This window comes from Podarcis melisellensis, assembly GCF_964234715.1.
Source record: "Podarcis melisellensis genome assembly, chromosome: 14".
NCBI lineage: Eukaryota > Metazoa > Chordata > Lepidosauria > Squamata > Lacertidae > Podarcis > Podarcis melisellensis.
Window position 1 is genome coordinate 28448749 of NC_138546.1, and position 19338 is coordinate 28468086.

The 19338-nt window shown below is 48.1% G+C and overlaps 2 protein-coding genes across 4 annotated transcripts; one reads left to right on the plus strand and one right to left on the minus strand.

Moving 5' to 3' along the window:
- The first annotated feature begins 173 nt into the window (after positions 1-173).
- PARP16 (poly(ADP-ribose) polymerase family member 16) lies at positions 174-8722 on the plus strand. Of its 3 annotated transcripts, none has more exons than XM_081888743.1 (8): positions 174-323; positions 805-899; positions 1116-1322; positions 2687-2824; positions 3890-4096; positions 4549-4720; positions 5910-6051; positions 6846-8722. In XM_081888743.1, the coding sequence occupies exons 2-8, from the start codon at positions 897-899 to the stop codon at positions 6985-6987; spliced, it is 1011 nt and encodes a 336-aa protein (XP_081744869.1). In that variant the 5' UTR covers positions 174-323; positions 805-896; the 3' UTR covers positions 6988-8722. The 3 variants fall into 3 exon arrangements, with proteins under 3 accessions (XP_081744869.1, XP_081744871.1, XP_081744870.1); XM_081888744.1 differs by having other exon boundaries at positions 319-456; XM_081888745.1 differs by lacking the exon at positions 805-899 and having other exon boundaries at positions 224-323.
- Positions 8723-9024: 302 nt separating this feature from the next.
- Positions 9025-18930, minus strand: LOC309356863 (gonadotropin-releasing hormone II receptor-like). Its single transcript, XM_081888724.1, has 4 exons — positions 18033-18930; positions 13715-14233; positions 12189-12390; positions 9025-10118 (listed from the first exon to the last, which is right to left on the minus strand). The coding sequence occupies exons 2-4, from the start codon at positions 14228-14230 to the stop codon at positions 9712-9714; spliced, it is 1125 nt and encodes a 374-aa protein (XP_081744850.1). The 5' UTR covers positions 14231-14233; positions 18033-18930; the 3' UTR covers positions 9025-9711.
- Between the last annotated feature and the right edge of the window lie 408 nt (positions 18931-19338).

The window sequence follows — 19338 nt, forward strand, 5'->3', positions numbered from 1 at the left end:
TATACTGAGCATGCTTAAAATCAGGTAAGGGCAAAGTGTGGCTTCATTTGCTGCTACTGAGCCTGTCTAAGAACAAAGGCCTGCAGGTGCTTCTAGTGAGCATGCTCAGGATGACGTAGTAAGCAAAGGCATGGTAAGGGTAAGGGAGGCGGCTCAGCTCCTGCTACTGCGCACACTCAGAATCAACTGCTGGCAGACCTGTGGCTTCAGCTCCTGCTACTGCGCATGGCTAAGCTGAGCTGAGCATGTTCAGTAGGAATTGGGAGGGCCTCTTCTCCTCTTCCACCTCAGTGAGAATCGCCTTTTGCTGAGTAGCCCCTGAGGTAGGCCGGAGGGCGAGGGGAAGAATAAAGACCACACACACAAAAAAATGTCAAGGAGAAAGGGGAAGACGCTTTTTTAGCAGCGTGGGATCCTGCCCGTTTAACAGCTGCCTTACAGGCTGAAGTTCAACAGGTGAAGCTTGGATATAAACGACTAAAACAGACCTGTTGGGCTTCAGCCCGTGACAGAGCTGCTAAAACACTTGCTTGCTAGGCAGTTGTATCTTCTGATTTGTGTTTCCCCACCCCTCAAAATACTAGCGGTCTGCCATATTTGGGTTGGTGGGGTGGGGGTGGGTTTTCCAAGCTGGAAGGTGCAGTGATGCAGCTGTGCAAAGTATCACCTGTTGAATGCTTGGCTGCCATGTGACGGTTTAAAGGGTAGAAGCGTAGCCTCAGGCGGCACCAGTGAGGGTAACTTTAATTCTGAATGCTGCAGAATGTATTTTATCATCTCTTTTTTGTTGTTCTTTCAACTTAGCGTCTGGGAAGAGTAGGATCGCTGTTCCCCGGGAAACGTCTGTTTGCTTGTGGGGATGTTTGCTGGAGACCTTATGGCCTGGTTCGCATGACATGGTAAGCCAAAGGGGACTTTTGAGGACTATGCTTGGTGCAGCACAGGAGTAAAAAAAAAGACGAGGGAAGGAGGGAGCAGAGTGCCCGGGAACGCCTCTCCAGGAGGCAGCACATTAGCTTGGTCCCAGTAAGCTATAGCCTGGCTGATGGTGTTGTGTGAATCAGGCCGCTCCCAACTCTTGATTTTTCTAACTTCCGCCTGTGTTTTAATGGCAGGAGGGCCCCTTGGCAATGCAGGTGCCAGCTGCCGGGGTTGCGGGCCTCCGAGAGCGGGTGCGAGAGGCTCTCAAGGCAGACCTCTTGGCTGCAGACCTGAAGTGCAGCTTCTTCGTCTCTGCCCTGCAGAGCTACAAGCGGGATTCTGTCCTTCGGCCCTTCCCAGGACTCTATACCACGGACGAGACGAAGGATTTCGAGGCTTTGGTGAGTAGATGGTGGGCTCTACATCACTGGACGTTTTTAAACAGAGACTGAATGGCCATCTACCAGGAATGATGATGATGATGATTGCTGCAATTCCTGCATTGCCAGGGGTTGTGCTACATGCCTACAATTCTATGATTCTATCAGTAATTATTATTATTCACATAGCGGCGCATAGTTCTACTAGGGAACTCCTGAGAGGGTCTTGTCCTTGACTTTGCCTCTGAAATGCAGCTCAAGGCCAGAAACAAGCTGTTCTCCTCCCCAGCTTGCAGGGGTGGGAGCAGGAATTTCAAAAACAAGCTTCTTCCCTACCCGAGCTTGGAATTGACGTCGGGGGTGGAAGGTTGTTTTGCCTGGTTTTCTGCTTGTAAGGGGCTTTGAGATTCCTGCATCTAGTTGGACTGGATGACCCAGGGGGTCCCTGCCAACCCTGCAATTCTATGATTCTATTGAGCACCTGGTAAATTCCCACCCAAAGTAATCCCAACATCCCTCATGGTTTAGGGCAGTGGTTCTCAAAGGGTGTAGCAAGCCACACTGGTGTGGCAGGAGAGGATGTCAAGTGTTTCGGGAAAATCAAATAAACATTTAAACATCTCATTGTAGTGTAGCGTAGCGTAGTATAGTATCGTATAATTTTTATCGTATAAATCGTATAGTATCGTATAATTTTTATCATATAAATTATTATTACAGTGGTACCTCTGGTTACAAACTTAATTCGTTCCGGAGGTCTGTTCTTAACCCAAAAGCATGCTTTCACTAATGAGGCCTCCCGCTGCCGCATGATTTCCATTCTCATCCTGGGGCAAAGTTTGTAACCCGAGGTGCTACTTCTGGGTTAGCGGAGTTTGTAACCTGAAGCGTTTGTAACCCGAGGTACCACTGTATTGGATATACAACCAGAAACACCACCCCTTTCTGCAAATATCTTCCCATTCTAAGCAGACAAGGGTACCCAGGAGTCGTCAGAGGAGTGATGTTTCGTAATGAAAGATAGTTGAGCTCTGTTGTGTTCTAAAAGAATTCCACCCTTGCCATTTGTGGGGTTGTTCACAGTGCCACCATGCATATGGAAATAAATGCCACCAGTTATGAGGATCTGTTAGATGAAATGGTTCAACTTAGAGAACAGGAAGCCGTGTGGGTGTCTCCGTCCATGCGGAGTTTGTGTTCCAAGAGTGCGAATAAGAAGGCCTATAGGGTTTGTCCACAGGGATTTGCTTGCCAGCTAATGCCCTGAAGACATGTGTTGGAGACGTTGCCTTTCTTTCACCACTAGGGGGTCTCTCTAACTGTGTGAGATGCTCAAGGAAAGCCAGCAACCCTTGTTTCTCTCTGTCTCTCTCTCTCTCTGTCAGCTTGCAGATACAAATGCCTTGGTGGGCTTGAAAGAGCTGCTTGAGTTGGCCCAAGACACAGGCACGAGAGGCTGGGAGTTGCTGGGCTGGGTTTTGTCTTCCAAGGCCCTGTGCATCCACAGCACAAGCAAAAAGGAGGTGAGAGGCGATGCTGGCGACAACCTAGTTATCGAACGTGTGCAAATGGATCCAAGTAATATTGGAGGTGTCAGGTGTGTCAGCAACCTGCATGTGGGCACAAGGCTGCAGGGGAGAGTAAGCATGTTAAAGCAGAATTGAGACAAATGGGATGACATATTTTGTTTTATGGTATTTTTAAAAAAATAATAATTTAAAATTATTTTTTGGACAAAAGAGAGGACCTGTGAGGTGGTTAACAGATGGCAAAAATGCAATGCAGGAGCGAGTCAAACCTATTTCTATATAGATATATATATGTGCACATATATATGTGCACATATATATATATATGTACATATATATGTGTGCATATATATGCATACACACACACATAATGTTTTTCTTAAATGTTTCAAACCTTTTCACATTAACCTTCAAATCAACTAATTCCATTGCTTAGTAAGTCATCTCCTTGCCCCCTCACCTCAACAGTGTCTTTGCTCAAACCTTTTCCACTACAATATATCCTCATCGATTACAAAAAGTTAACTGCGCATCAGTGAGCCAAAAGCCCAGCAGAGGAGACTCTGAAATCTCGGAGGTTACTGAATGCCTTTTAAAAATGCACAGCCTCCCGCTGGCTTCAGCATGGGCCAGGGAAGATCTGGGACAACCCCTGCTTTCAGTATTACTGGGGTGTCTTGTTAAGCGGAGTCCCAAGACTTGGGGGAAGAGCTTTTACTCAGTGGTGGCGTACCTGCTTTGCAGGTTCAATCCCTGCCTTCTCCAGGAAAGACCCGTGCCTGAAATCCTGGGCAGCTGCTGCTAGTCCGTGCAGACAGTACTGACCTGGATGGGCCAGGGGAAAACAGCTTCCTATGTTTCTTAAAGATACTATTTTGCTTCCCATGGGGATGATTTCTGCCTTTAAATCAGCTTTTGCCAGCCTGGGGTCTGCCGGGTGTTTCAGACCACAACTTGCATTAGCCCAGGGGCTGATGGGAATTGTAGTCCAAAACATCGAGAGGGCACTGGATTCTCAGAGCAACCCAGTAACTTCAATATATTTTATTGGTGTTGAAGTATAAGAAGATCCAGGAACTGACAGGAGTGCCCTGCGTCCCTGTCCCTGCACCAGACTTCCTGTTTGAAATCACTTATTCCAGTCAAATGAACGCCAAATTTGAAGAGACCAAGGCGGGACGAGACCTCATCTATGCATTCCATGGGAGCCGGCTGGAGAACTTCCATTCCATCGTGCACAATGGGTTACAGTGCCATTTAAACCGGGTAAGGTTTGAGTCTGTGTTGTATTTCAGAATTGAATATATTTCACATCTGGCAACCAGTGCTGGTTGCAGATAGCACATGGGTAGGCGAGGACTTCCGAGGCCCATTTGAAAACCTCAGCGTTCATTTCCGGGTTGTCGGCATTCGGGTTCTGTATTGTTTGGCTTATGAAGCATTCGACAACCGAGGTTCCACTGTAATGTATTTAGTGTTAGCTCTGGAAGTGTATACTTGATTCTGGCCATACTAAGCCTCCTGATGTATATTTTGCTCTAGGCTGCTTAGCTTGGTCAGGAAGGCACTGCCGGTCAGTTCAGACTGAACTAGGTCTAATTCAGCTTCCTAAAATGCTTCTAGGAATGAGACAGATTTGCTGTGATTGGATATGTTTGAAATGGCTGGCTGGCAGCGTGCAGCCCAGTTCATGTGCAACCCCGTCCTGCTTTTTCTAGACCTCCTTATTTGGGGAAGGCACCTACCTCACCAGTGACCTGAGCCTCGCTCTCCTCTATAGCCCCCATGGCCTCGGCTGGCAGCAAAGCCTGATGGGACCGATCCTCAGCTGTGTTGCCGTGTGTGAGATCATCGATCATCCAGATGTAAAATGCCAGGTGAAAAAGAAAGGTGAGTCTAGAAAAGATTTGACTTGGCGCAGCTGCTTAGGCCCACAGCTCCCATCAGCCCCCAGCCAGCAGAGCCGTGCTCTCATCAACCCCATCCTCGGTTCAGCTGTATTGGCAGGTACTGATGGGAGTTGTAGGCTACAACATCTGGTACTAGATGGATAGCTCAATTGGTTAAGAGTGTGGGGCTGATAACACCAAGACTGCAGGTTTGATCCCCATATGGGACAGACAGCTGCATATTCCTGCATTGCAGGGGGTTGGACTAGACCAGTCTTTCTCAACCTGTGGGTCCCCAGATGTTGTTGAACTACAAGTCCCATCACCCCTAGCTAGCAAGGCCAAAGCTCAGGGATGATGGGAGTTGTAGTCCAACAACATCTGGGAACCCACAGGTTGAGAACTGCTGAGCTAGATGATCCTCAGGGTCCCTTCCAACTCTACGATCTGGAGGGCACCCAGTTGGGGAAGGTAGGGCTGAAGCAGCCTCACGTGTGATCAGATCATTGGTCCATCTAGTTTGGCTGGGCAACATTTTGTCTCGAGAGCCTTACAGGAACACCTGCTGGAGGTGGGAGGAGCCAGAGTCAAAAGCCAGCAGTTGGAGGGGCCGGAGTCAAAAGGAAGCAGGCCACCGCCCCCTTTTTCTCTTGCTTTTTCTGGCACGCCCTTCTCTCCTTCCCTGTCCAGTAGCCAAGAGGATCAGATAAGCTCTGAACTGCTGGCTTTTGAAATTGCACTGAGGGCCATGTGATGTTAGAGTGAGGTCCACCCTGATCTAGCCCTTTATAGTCTCCTGTGAGGCAGTGACTCTCCAAGAGAGAGAAAATGGTCACTCCAAAATCTGTTGCTTAAGGCCTTTGCATGCAAATGGTCTAGGTTCAATTCCTGACAGCATCTCCAGATAGGGCTGTGAGAGATGCCCTGCTTCAAACCCCTGGAGAGCTGCTGCCAGTCAGAGTAGACAGTAGTGAGCTAGATGGGCCAGTGGTTCAACTCGGTATCAGGGATCTTCCTGTGTTCCTTTGAGATGCCTGCACTTTACTCAGAAAACAGACACAGCAATTCATGGGGCACATGGCAAGACCTGTGCTGGTGTCAGGAACTGATCCCTTTACCCCGAGACATCCAGTGCGCTTGTGTCTTTCACCTCTTTGTCTAAGAGGCCCTCTTCTGCTCATTTTGACCAGATTCTAAAGAAATAGACAAGAAAAGAGCCAGAGTGAGGAACAGCGAAGGGGGTGATGTTCCCCAGAAATACTTTGTCGTCACGAACAATCAGCTGATACGGGTGAAGTACTTGCTCGTCTATTCGCAGAAGCAACACCGGAGGTAAGTGCCCTTCTGCCACCATCCTCGCCCCCAAATACCCTGAAAGCAAGTGCTTTGTAAGTTCATCTGAAACCTTGGGCTTCAAAAATGCAGGAAAACCTCTAACATGACGGACAGGACTGTAAGGGATGAGTGTGCAAAACAAGTTGTTTTGCAGTGTTGGCATCGCTCAGAAGACTTCTGCACAAACGCAAAAAAACCACAGTTCGCTGCTGTGGTTGCAGAAGTTCAATTTATCTTTTTGTTAACTTTTGCAAAAATGCATATGCAGAATCCTGAACACACGAATTGTACACATAGTAGTATTTTGGCATATATATTTTTGCCAGTGGTCATCAGCACGGGCAGCCAAAAGGGGACAAGTATTCAAATGACAATAAAACAGCTTTCAAAATCAGCCATATGAAAAATACATTAAAAATGCACACATTGAAAACACGCAGTATGTGCCCAATGGGCCAGTGTGTCTGGCTGTTAACCAGAAGGTTGGCGGTTCAAGCCCATCCAGGGACAGCTGTGAGCAGAATTCCTGCATTGCAGGGGGTTGGACTAGATGACATTCAGGGTTGCTTCCAAATGTGTGATTCTATGGGGGAAGGTAGAGAAATGGATGATCCTCAGGGTCGCTTCCAACTTTACAATTCTATGTTTAAAAAGAGCCATTGTGGCCATATCTAAACCAGCAGCAAAGCTTTGGCCTGGGCATATAATCACATTGCGGGGGGTAGGGGCTTTGAAAAGTTGTGCTCCCTTGTGGCTGGATGTAGTCATCGCTGTCTCTCTTTTCTCTCTAGGCCTGCTAGCCAGTCGTGGGTCTCTAAGCATCGCTTCGCTATCATGATGAGCCTATATCTGCTGCTGCTGGTTGCCATTGGGGCTAGCAACTCCCCAGCTTTCCTCTACTATTGGAACAGGATTTTTGACTTAAAACAATGAACTTGTGGGGATGGGACAGGGCTGCCGCCCCCCACCATATGCCTTAATATTGAGCAATCTAAAGCCTTCATGAAACTTTCCACTCTGAAGCTGGGGGGGGGGACCCTCTGGGGGCTGGGGTAGGATGTTTCAGCTGCCTTAACTTTCCCGGCACAGCTATTTCATATCTCTCTGGTTTTGCCTTGCTTCTCTGAACACAAGTCAGGTAGGTGGACCCTCCTTAGCTTAAAGATGGAGCAGGACGATGCAGATGACAGGAAGTGCAGAAATCCTGCAGAACAGGGACTGGCAAGACTTAAGGGTGGGGTCCCATGTCTGCAATCACTAGCAAGAGCTTCAGTGCCCTGTGCAAGTAAGTGTGATGTTCTTCATCTCAAATCTCCCCCTTGCACTCTTTTCTGATTTGGGCATTGGAAATAAATTTCCTGAATTCTCTCTCTCCCCCCCCCCCATAATACTATATGAATGACGGAAGAGCTGGGTCAGAGTCAGACCAGATGCCCTTTTGCCCAGCAGCCCTTCTTACAGTGGCCACCTGTATGCCGCAATGAAAAGTTTAGAAGCAGGACCATGTGCACTTTCCTGCCTGACTTCCAGAAACTGATGCTCAGAGGCAATCCCTAGCTAGACGGCCTCATAGTCTGACACACCTAAGGCACCTTCCTGTGCCCTGATTTGGCCCAAGACAACCTAAGAGCCCTGTCAGAGGAGGCCCAACTAGCCCAGCTGCCTGTTCTTGCAGTGTTCAACCAGATACCCCTGAGAAGCATGCAAGTAGGAATGAGCGCAACTCTGGGTGTGAGAAAGAAGACAAGAGATCCTGTGTCCCTTGAAACATGATTTCCACTCCAGCATTCGCCTGCCAAATGCCCAAGTCAGAAACATGTTCCCAGTCTGAGAGCAAAGGCATGCCATCTGCATCCTGTTGCTTCTCCTCAGCTGCTGGGCTGCCCCTTCCTTTGTGCTTCTCCCTGTTCCTCTTTCTCATGCTTCTCCCTGTGACCAGCCTGCCGCCACCCTCCTTTCAGCTGGTTGGGGCTTATCTTGCCGGAACACCTTCCTCAAAGGTGGAGAACCATCTCTCTCCAGACAGTCCCCTTTTCCCCAAAGCAAGGCAACAGTGTGGAGCAGCGTCTGCCCTCAAGCAGAGAGGCACAGGTGGCTCTCAGAGCAACAATCTGATCACTTGGCTCAGGGGGACGGGCCCCTGGGGCCCTCCAGATGTTATGGGGCTCCAGCTCCTATCATCCCTGACCATTCGCCCTGCTGAGGAGCTGCTGAGAGTCTTGAGAGCCCATGCAGGAACTCAGGGTTTCCACCTGTGATCTGACTAGGAAAAACCACACGCCGGCTGAGCACTGGAAGAGATATTGCAAATGGCAAGATCATCTCCACTGCAGCTCAGGATGGTAACACCCGTAAGAGGCAGAGGGTGGCTCAAGTTGCGAAGGCGGAAAAATAAGTAAATGGACTTCTTTTGGTTTGGACTTTGCAAAACAGACCTTCTGGGTGAATTTTGCATTTGCCTTCCTGGTTTTATTCTGCGTAGCAGCCGCTTTACAAATCACACACCGAGGGCAGTTGGTTCGTGTCCCCTCTTCTCCACAGGCCTTTGGGCAAATCACTTGTCAACACCAGCCCCCCATTGATAAAATGGGAATTGTGGCGGCCTACCTCGCAAGCTTGTTGTAAAGGCAATTGCAATAAAGACTCTCATGCACTTTGAACATTAGAACTGCAACATATGCCTGGTAAGTCATGACGCTCCTATTTTGAGGGTGGGGAGAGGGCTGCCCTGAGACACTAAGCTCCAAGGAACTGTTCATCTAACTCCCAGGGAGTGGGCTGGGTATATGCTAGTGGTGGGTGGGGGCAGAGGGAAGAGTGGGCAGGCCAACACATTTGCCTCTTAACCCTGGTACAGTTGGGTACATTCCAGCCATGCCAAAGGCAGGGATTTCTGGATGCACCCACTTGCCCATCCTTCATCCTTCATCCAGGCAGCAATAATAATAATAATACAGATTTTATTATATGGTCACAGACCCAAAACTGCTACTAGAACAAAAATCATGCTACCCCAATAAAGCATAATATAATTTCTGAAAAGGTATCCAATTGGCCTAATACAGCTTTAAAAATTGACATTGCACAATGTGTTGAGTCTCAAGTGGCTGCATTTTGTTCAGGATGATTGTGGGACAGAATTCGACCCTCCCCACTCCCAAATGTTTAACAGCAGCTTGACATCTTAACTTCCATTTATGCTGAGATCTCGGTACAAATGGGCCCACTCAGTGTTTGCCGGGGCCTGTTTCATACATGCCTGTCCATCGCTTGATGCCTGTGGCATAAACTGGTGACTTGTGTGCACAGGAACTGTTTGACTCATTATCTCAGTGGCAGAGCATCTTTGCATCCAGACAGCCCCGGGTTCCAGTCCCAGTCATCTCCAGGCACAGTTGGCGGCAATCCCTGCCTGAAATATTGGAGAGCAGCTGCTGGTAAATGCGGACGATACTGTGCTGGATTCACCAAGTGTGTGACTTGGGATCAGGCACCCTCCTATATCCCTAGATCACCTTAAACCTAGTGCAGCTTAAGAGAGTTGGTCCAGACATTTAGTCCTCAAGTGCACAGTTAAGACAGGTGTAGCAATTCAGGTGTTCTGCCTGCATAAGTGAGCTTGCCCTGAGTTTCATCCCTCCCAGAGGGTTTTCCCCTCTAGAACACAGTGTGCATAGTCCCTCCGTTGGAAACACTTGACGGCACCTGACCCTGGTCATGAGAGTCCTTATGGTTCATCTCTGAAACAGATGCAAGTTTTTTCTCCTGGTGGGCCACCGTCACTTTCAGGTTCCTGATGCACAGTTTCATGTCCTCTCGAAAGGACGGGGTGTAAAGGCCGTAGACGATGGGATCCGTACAAGTGTGCAGCAGGCCGAAGAGGAAGAGGAAGTGGTTGATGTACTCTGGCATTCTGCGGATCATGTCAGGCTGGAACCAGTACCACAAGCCCAGGAGGTAATAAGGGGTCCAGCAAACGATGAAAGAAGCCACAATCACAACCGTCATTCGGAGTGTCTTCATTCTGGCCTTGGAGATGTGGTCGTCCTTCCCTCTGGCGAGACCTGTGGGAGAAGCTCAAAGGAGTCACTTGTGGGACAAAAGGTTGCCCTCTGCTGAATGAAATGTAGGCCTCACTCTGGGCTGGAGTGATCCAAGAGCAGGTGGGGCAGATAAAAACTAGACAGGGCCCCTCTGGACAGGTGATGATGGCATTGTTGCTTTGCAGTTGTATTCTGTATAGCAGAGGTTTTCAACCTTTTTGAGCCCATGGCTCCCTTGACCAACTACATTCTTTCTGCGGCTCCCCTGTGGGGAAACACGCTCTGAGCCTCAGAAGCCAAGTTATGTCACCCCTTGCTAGGCTTGCCACACGTAAGGAAAATTCCAGACATGTCCTGGTTTTTGGGTGTAAAAATTGCGTCAGAGGGGAATTTTGCTGAATAGGCAAAATGTCAGGGAAAACCCATATGTATTGCAATGCGATGTAAAAAAATAACTTTGTCGGTGTCAGGAATTTTACTTTTTGAAATACAGCAACCCTACTCTTTGCCTGCAGAGCCAGCAGTCCCTCACCCCTTTTCGAACACCCTCCCTTGTGGAGTGTTCCCTCAGCCTTCTCTCCCTCCTCTCTCTTTGGGAGTCCTCCAAGCAGCTGCTGCCACTGCCCCTGGTCTCTGAGCCGCCGCCCCAAAGAGAGGTGCCTCCTCAAGCCACCCCACAGGGGTGGAAGAGGAAGAGGATACCCCTAGCTTTAGCAGCCTGACGTAGACTAACCAAAGGTGAACCCCCTGGTCCAGCCCCACAGGCACCATTCACCTGGGGAGCTTGTAGCTAGGGCTGTTGTAACAAACAGCTACGCAAGCCTTTGGGAGACAGAATCAGAGGAGGGAGGGAGGGAAAGAAGGACAGAGGCCAGTGTTGCCTGGGGCACCCCTGACCATCATTCAAGGCACCCCAGGGTGCCACAGCCCACTGGTTGAAAACCAGTACTGTATAGGGTTGCCAGGCCGGGAGCACCCCAGACCCTGAAATTGCAGGGGCCAAACCTGAGCTTCAGGGGCAGCCCCTGATGAGTCTTCCTCTGTGCTCCCTTCCGCCACTGAGCCCTGGAAATGGAGGTTAATTGGGAGAGGGGCAGAGGGAGAGGAGGAGGGCAGATCCCTCCAGGTAGTTGTGCAATACTTTGCAGGCTGCTCCTGCTGGACTGAAGCTTACGAGATGCACACATAGTCTTAAGAATAAAACTAAAGGCACTCTCAGTCACCTGGATATTCAAGCCCTCAGCTGGAGGGGACCAGGCAAACCTGGAGAGTTCAGGTTAGCCCCAGAGGTCTGGCAACCCTATTCCTGTAACATGTCATCAAGGCAATACTAGTGCATTAATGGTGGATTTATACTGGACAATCCACACACCAATCTGCTTTAGTAGTCGTGTGATGCTTCCCCAGCATTACCATATTATTGCCATCCTGTGCTATAGCTCACCAAAAGTGGGACCAAAAAAAATCATTGAACCAGAACATTTGTGGCATGAAAAGTTTCAGGTTTTCTGCAGGAAGTTATGGGACATGCACTGATTGGAAACAAAGCTGAAACTTTTCCAGGTGCAAACAGTATATCGAAAGTACGATTGTATATAACTGCCCCAGCACCAACATGAGCACAAATTATCATGAATTTGCAATAAAAAAGGCTATCTGGAGGGGCTCATAGAGCTTTTCCCATGGGAGAAATGGGTCTTCCAGTATCTACCTTGTTAGGGTTTACTGTTGTTATAAATATATTTGCTATGTTTGTGTTTTTAACTGCTTTTAAATATGTGCAAATTGCCTTGAGACAATTATTCAGAAGGCGATTAATAAATAACAGGTGGTAATAGTAATAGTAATAATAGGGGGCAGGGGCAGGAGAAGTAATAGTAGTAGTAGTAGTAGTAGTAGTAGTAGTAGTAATACAGGCACAATTCTCAGCCATTTTGTAGCTGTAAGGTCAGTGCCAAACCCTGAGAACAAGGCAGAAAAATGGAAGGCTGTTTTTCAGGGGAAGAGAAACCTTTTGAGAAACTGGAAAAAGACAAGCTGAAGGGCATCTCATTGTTCCCACCCAATGCAGTTGAGGGGAGGCCAACTCACCTTTGTTAATTTTCAGCTGCTTGCTGATCTCAAATAAGATGCGGACATAGCAGACGACCATCACGGTCAGCGGGGTGACATAGAGGGTGGTGAAAGTGAACATGTTGTAGGTGGTCTCCTGCCAGTGCTCTCTGAAACTCCCATGCGTCACGCACTGGGTGAAATTGACACCCGGGATGGTGTACAGGTGGAAAAGGAAAAGCTGAAATGGAAAAGTAAAACAGTCTAATAATATACACACTTATTAATTTACATACATATATCGGTTTGTTATTATATTAATTATCAATGCATTATTTATGTACAAATATGCAGCACTCTGAGATTTGAAATACTGCGCAGTACATAAAGGCTTTTAAATAATGTATAATGACACACACACATACAAATACATTCAGGCAGCTAAAATAACCCACTCTAAAACAAGGCATCAATTTCCCTGCTTCTCCCTCCCCGCCCCCAAATAAATGCAGGATGGGAAAAGGTCAGAAGGATGAAATTAGTAATAATGACATTCTAAATGCCAGCATTCTCCATTTCAGCCTTCATGCTCAAACACTGCATGATTCAGAAATCATGTATATAAGGAAGCTGTTCCCCATGAGACTGCTTTTATGGAGTGTTCACACATTATGTTCTACAAGTGCACAATCTCTGTGTGTACCTCTCTACACAAATCCTTGAGCTGTGCACTCAGTGTGCAATCTGTGCACCTGCGTACACACAAACCATGATGAAAAATTGAAAAATCAATAAGTGTACGCTCTGTCTCACAAACGCTTGCATACGTGTACAGAGAGCTTGTACTTCTGTGCAGTGCGCGAACAAGCCTGATATATTTCGGGTGTCGCGCTTATATTTCTGCTCTGAATGTTGTCCTTCAGTATCCTGGCTGATGAAGATAGTGACAGTACCCTAGCAAAATACTCTGTAAGATCCCTGCAAGAACGACACAGGAAGCGAATTAAACAGGCAACTGTGGCGATGCACCGGAATGTATACAATCTCTTACTTAGGTTCTGGCATTGTGGGGAGGGACGGAGGGAGGTGCTTGTTATTGTTTGGTTTCGTATTTCTCACTGTATTCCATTACTGTTTTGCGGCTTGGTACAATATGTGCGAGACGCGGGTGGCACTGTGGTCTAAACCGCAGAGCCTAGGGCTTGCCAATCAGAAGGTTGGCGGTTTGAATCCCTGCGATGGAGTGAGCTCCGGTTGCTTGGTCCCAGCTTCTGTCCACCTATCAGTTCAAAAGCAGGTCAAAGTGCAAGTAGATAAATAGGTACCACTCTGGCGGGAAGGTAAATGGCGTTTCCATGTGCTGCTCTGGTTCGCCAGAAGCGGCTTAGTCATGCTGGCCACATCACCCGGAAGCTATACAGTGGCTCCCTTGGCCAGTAAAGTGAGATGAGCGCCACAACCCCAGAGTCGTCCATGACTGGACCTAACGGTCAGGGGTCCCTTTACCTTTACCTTACAATATGTGCACCTCCCTGAACAAGCCTTCTGTCCTAATGGATTCCTACCTGGGGAGCGGCCAGCAGGACACTGAGGATCCACGCGACAGAGAGCATGATCCGGTTGCGGCGGCTGGAGTTAGCAAACGAAAAGGGGTGCAGGATGGCAGAGTGCCGGTCCAAGCTGATCACCACCAGCACCAGGGCGGCTGAGTACATGGCAAAGAGCTTGAGGAAGTTCAGGAACCTGCACAGGGCATCGCCAGCGTACCACTGGACCGTGATATTCCACACAGCGTCCAGGGGCATGACGGTCATTGTGACCAGCAAGTCGGCCACGGTCAGGCTCAGGATGAGCAGCTGGACGTGGGACTTCCGTCTCTTCCTCGTGACGCTGTACAAGACGGCAAGGTTGCTGCATGCTGCAATGACGAAGAAGCAGCCCGTGATGACAACTCGAGCTTTGGCAGCGAGTGTGAAGGTTGGCTCCACCCAGCCCTTTGGGCAAACCACAGATGCAGAGATGTTCTCATCCACAACGTGGCATCTTTGTGGGTGATTCATCAGGTGTTCTCTGTCTGTCATTACCTGGAGAAAATATTAATCATCTATTATTAATTATTATTATTATTATTATTATTATTATTATTTAATTTATTGGATCTATCTATCTGGGGACGCGGGTAGCGCTGTGGGTTAAACCACAGAGCCTAGGACTTGCCAATCAGAAGGTCGGTGGTTCGAATCCCCATGACGGGCTGAGCTCCGGTTGCTTGGTCCCTGCTCCTGCCAACCTAGCAGTTCAAAAGCGCGTTGAAGTGCAAGTAGATAAATAGGTACCACTCCAGCAGGAAGGTAAACGGTGTTTCTATGCGCTGCTCTGGTTCGCCAGAAGCAGCTTAGTCATGCTGGCCACATGACCTGGAAGCTGCATGCCGGCTGCCTCAGCCAGTAAAGCAAGATGAGCGCCGCAACCCCAGAGTTTGTCACAACCGGACCTAATGGTCAGGGGTCCCTTTACCTTTATCTATCTATCTATCTATCTATCTATCTATCTATCTATCATCTATCTATCTATCTGCCTGTCATCTATCTATATGTTATACACAAATAACATAACATGGCATCCCACCACCCCCGTAACAGGTATTAGGTTGTATATTAACATGAATGAATCTCATCGGTCCATATGGCTTATCCAAATGTCCAGGATATGTTCCAGGGACAGTACAAAATTCCTAGAATCATAGTTCTGTAGAGTTGGAAAGGACCCCCAGGGTCATGTAACTCAAGCCCCTGCAATGTGAGAATCACAGCTAAAGAATCCCCGACAGGTGGCCATCCAACCTCTGCGTAAAACTGCCAAGAGACCACCCACTTCCCAGGTAGTCCATTCCACTCTTGAACAGCTTTTGTAGTTGGAGTCAGTCAGCACCCCACCTCCCCAGGCCAGGTGGGGAAAGGCCAGCAAGGCAGGGAACAGGTTTTCCAGGGCTCACAGCCAATACTGTGAGAATGGGATGCTGGACTAGACAGGTCACTGACTTCGTCCAGCAGGTTCTTATTCTAGCAGAGAGAAACATAGTAGTGTGTGTGTGTGTGTGTGTGTGTGTGTGTGTGTGTGTGAGAGAGAGAGAGAGAGAGAGAGAGAGAGAGAGAGAGAGAGAGTGTTTGCTGAATTATTATGGAATGGGGCTGATAGACAATTCCCAACCAATGACATTGTTTATTTGGATGATAGGTTTGGCAGGGAAGGCTGAATCTGGAAGTTAGGGAGACAAATGGACGACCCACCAACATATGTATATCTAAAACCAGCAAGGTAATGAAGATGAGGGCATCTTTTGAATGCGCACCACCCTGCCAATTCCATCTTCCCTTCTGCTCAACATGATGGCATCCGTAATTATTCACAAGCTCCATCGTTGTTCACAGATGGGAATAACAGGTTATGTGTGGGTGTTGGCTGACGTACACACACACTCGCACAAACGCACACACACACCCTTTGCGAATCCGGGGAAAAATAGGTTCTTAATTAAGATGTTTCTTAATTAAGATGTTCTGATCTGGCAAGGGAGAGCTACTTGTCTAGCCAGAAGTATAGTCTTCAGCCCCCTAGTGAATTTGCTGAATGCACCTGACAGTGGCGTAGCGTGGGTTGTCAGCACCTGGGGCAAGGCAAGTAATTTGCGCCCCCTAACCCGTGGATTTGCACCCCCTAACCCGTGGATTTGCGCCCCCTAACCCTAACCCCCAGATGTTGTGCCCGGTGCGGCCGGCCCCCCCTGCACCCATCATGGGGCTAGGAGCCAGGCACAACAAAGTGCAAGGAGAGGGGGATTGGGGCCTGTATCTTTCATAGCAGTCAGGTATGGCGTACAGTGCTACCTCGGGTTACATATGCTTCAGGTTACATACGCTTCAGGTTACAGACTCCGCTAACCCAGAAATATTACCTCAGGTTAAGAACTTTGCTTTAGGATGAGAACAGAAATCGTGCGGTGGTGGCACGGCAGCAGGCTCCATTTGCTAAAGTGCTGCTTCAGGTTAAGAACAGTTTCAGGTTAAGAATGGACCTCTGGAATGAATTAAGTACTTAACCCGAGGTACCACTGTACTGCCATAAGTTCAACAGTGGGGTGGGGAGCCTTTTTGGCTTCACAGGCCAAATCCTTATGAGGATCTGCCTTGCAGAGCCAAATTTGACAGGTGGGTGGCAGCCAATCACACGACAGCATACCGGGCCACACCACCTCCCTTGCCACCCACTCCACCCACCCTGCTTCGCACCCTCCCTGAACTCTGCTAATTTTTTTATTTAATTTGTTTATTTAATTTTTATCAATTTTAATTTTTATCACATTTAAATCCCACTTTTCTTCCAAGAAGCTCAAAGCCCCTTCTTCTCTTTGTCCTCATTTTATCCTCACAACAACCCTGTGCGGTAGGTTAGGCTGAGGGACTATGACTGGCTCAAGGTCACCCAGTATTATATGTCTCCTGCTGGTCTGAACAGAGGAAAGAGATTATGTGTGTGTGTTTGTGTGTGTAGAAACCAGCCTACTGACTCTGGCATGAGACCCACTCACTTGGGCTGAAATAAGTCCGCCACCCCCTGCTTTAATTTAAAATGTCCTACGGCCCTATTCAGGCCCCGATTCCTGCCTCTCCTTCCTTTCCCTGGTTCTGCCCTCATGGTAGACACATGACAGCCTCTAATGTGATTCTGCACGGGTCTACTCAGGTGCAAGTCGCATGAAGTTCAATGGGACTGATTCCCCAGCTGAGCAGGCATAGGACTGCAGCCTTAGGAACCAAGCAGGCAATCTTTGAAGCAGAGCCAGTTTTGAGAACTTGGCGCTTACTGCGTCTCAATCAATAAAATGACGTACTGAGCTCAGTTCTAAAATTCCAGTAAGCGAACGTAAAAATCCCAGTAAATGCCAATTTAAATCTGAGTGCATACTCATGGCTCCATCAATCAGAACTTCCAGTGACAGGCCATCACTTTCTGAGGGAGTTTGCTTCACTGTCCAACAGCTCTTATTGCCAGGAAGTTCTTCCTAATGGTCAACTAAGGCTGCATAGACACCAAGCATTTAAAGCACACACACACAAAACACACACACACAGCTACAGTTACCAGTGTCCTTAACAAACGACAGTTCCCTGGATTCTTGGAGGAGGGGAACATGCTTTAAATGTGGTTAAATGTATGGCTCCCCACTAACAACACTCTCCCCCCTTTCGAATTAGAAAAAATAAGAATCTACAGCATCACATGCCACACTAAATCACCTATATAATAAATGGATGATATCAATAATCAGAGTGGACAGTTTGATATCACCCAAGCCTAATAAAAATATGAGCCATCATACTTTTTAGAGAATGGGAGCTGCAATAGCTGTACTAGGGGAGAAAGGGGTAAGAAATGAGAAAAGGAGTCGATGATAAAGTAAAATAAAACGACTGTTTTCTGTCGATAGTTTTAAATACATTGAGAGTAGGAATTATACAGTTTCTATACAGTACGGAAATATTAGCCAAACAAAGGACGCTTAGCTATCTACTTTGCCTATATAAATAGGAGGCTAACATGCTCTCGCTATCATGGAAGTGAAATTGGAAATAAGTGACTTTTAAAGAAATCAACTTTTTTTTTTTAAAAAAAAGAAAAGTAGGAAAAGGACCAAGCTGATCAGCAGCCTGACCTTTTCTCTGCGTAAGAAGACAATTTGGCTGAGTTCTATGGGGTTTTACCCCCAAGTTAACAGCCCCAACATATGCAGACTCTTTCTCCCATAATTGGCCAGCCTCTAAAACAAAATCAGCAAGGCATTTCAAAGGCAATCAAGTCCCGGTCTGAGTCCCGATATTGTACCTGCACATGTCCTTGAAAGGAGAGAGAAGAAAAGGCTGCCCGGTTTCGTTTCCTTCCCCGGCTGGTGCCAAGTCTTACCAACCGGCTCTCCGCAGTGCCCTCAGCACCGCATTTCTGCTCCTGAGTGGCATCTGAGACGGGAAAGGTGAGCTGGGAAGCTGGCAGTTCTGCCCTAGGACTTTCTCTGCAGGCAAGGGAGATGCCATCCCAAGAGTCTCTGCCAGCCTGCTTCGGCTCCTGCCACCGGCTTTGGAGTCAGCCGCCTCCAGGCCCCCCCTTAAGCCTCCCCCCAGCTTTGCGGGAAGCGCAAAGAGGCTTTGTCAAAGCACAGAGGCTGTGAAAGCGTGCAGAGGACGCGATGCCACAACAGAGAGGGTTTGCAGAGAGCGCTTCAGGCAGGCAGGCAGGCAGGCAGAGATGCTCTCTGCAGTAACTGGCAACACTTTAGGTGTGTATGCTTAGTGCTGCCGTTCAGGTTGGCAGATGTGGAGAGAAATCAAAGCTAGGGACCTGCACAGGGACTAATGCCCTCCTCCACTCGCTGCCCCCACCCCCCCGCTGCGCCTTGAATTGAGGACGGGGAAGATACAGGCTTCACTTTGAATTTTAATGCAAAGCTGGCGAATTCGCACTTCCTAATTTACACAGCTAGCTATCCTTTGAAATCTGCACCGACCCGAATGTTGCGATGCAGGTATCTGACTGATCGATATGTAGAAAAATGTGGGTCTTAGGGGGAAGTGTGAAGGAAAAAGGTGTCTGCCTGTCGATATAATGTATGAAAATGCATTAGCCTAGGGGGAATTGCTTGCGTAAGTGTGCATGGAAATATGTATACCTTTGGAGAAATTTGCACTGAAATGCTGGTGAATTTTCATGAGGACATTAAAGAAAAAACTGCAAACTTCTCTGAATTTTTTGACTTGTTAGAAGACATTCCCCCACCCCCACCCCCAATCCCCCTCACAGAGCTACAATTTCCAGAGTGGTTTAACAATCAGTCCCTCTTCTGGGAATTCACCACCCTGAGCAAACTACAATTCCCAGGTTTCTTTGCGGGAAGCCATGGCTGCTTAAAGTGGTATGATGCTGCTTTCTGTGTCTAGTGCAGATGGAGCCAAAGTTTGGGGAAAATAAGCTTTTAATTTTTAATGGAAAGGTTCCCACCCAGCCTGCCTTCAGGTCACCTGCCTGCTCTGTGGCATTTCACATCTGAGCCCTCTCCTTATTCAGTTCCTCGACTTGCCACTGCTCCTAGTGACCCCCTGAGACCACCTTTTCCACACACTGCCTCCTTGTCAGGTGT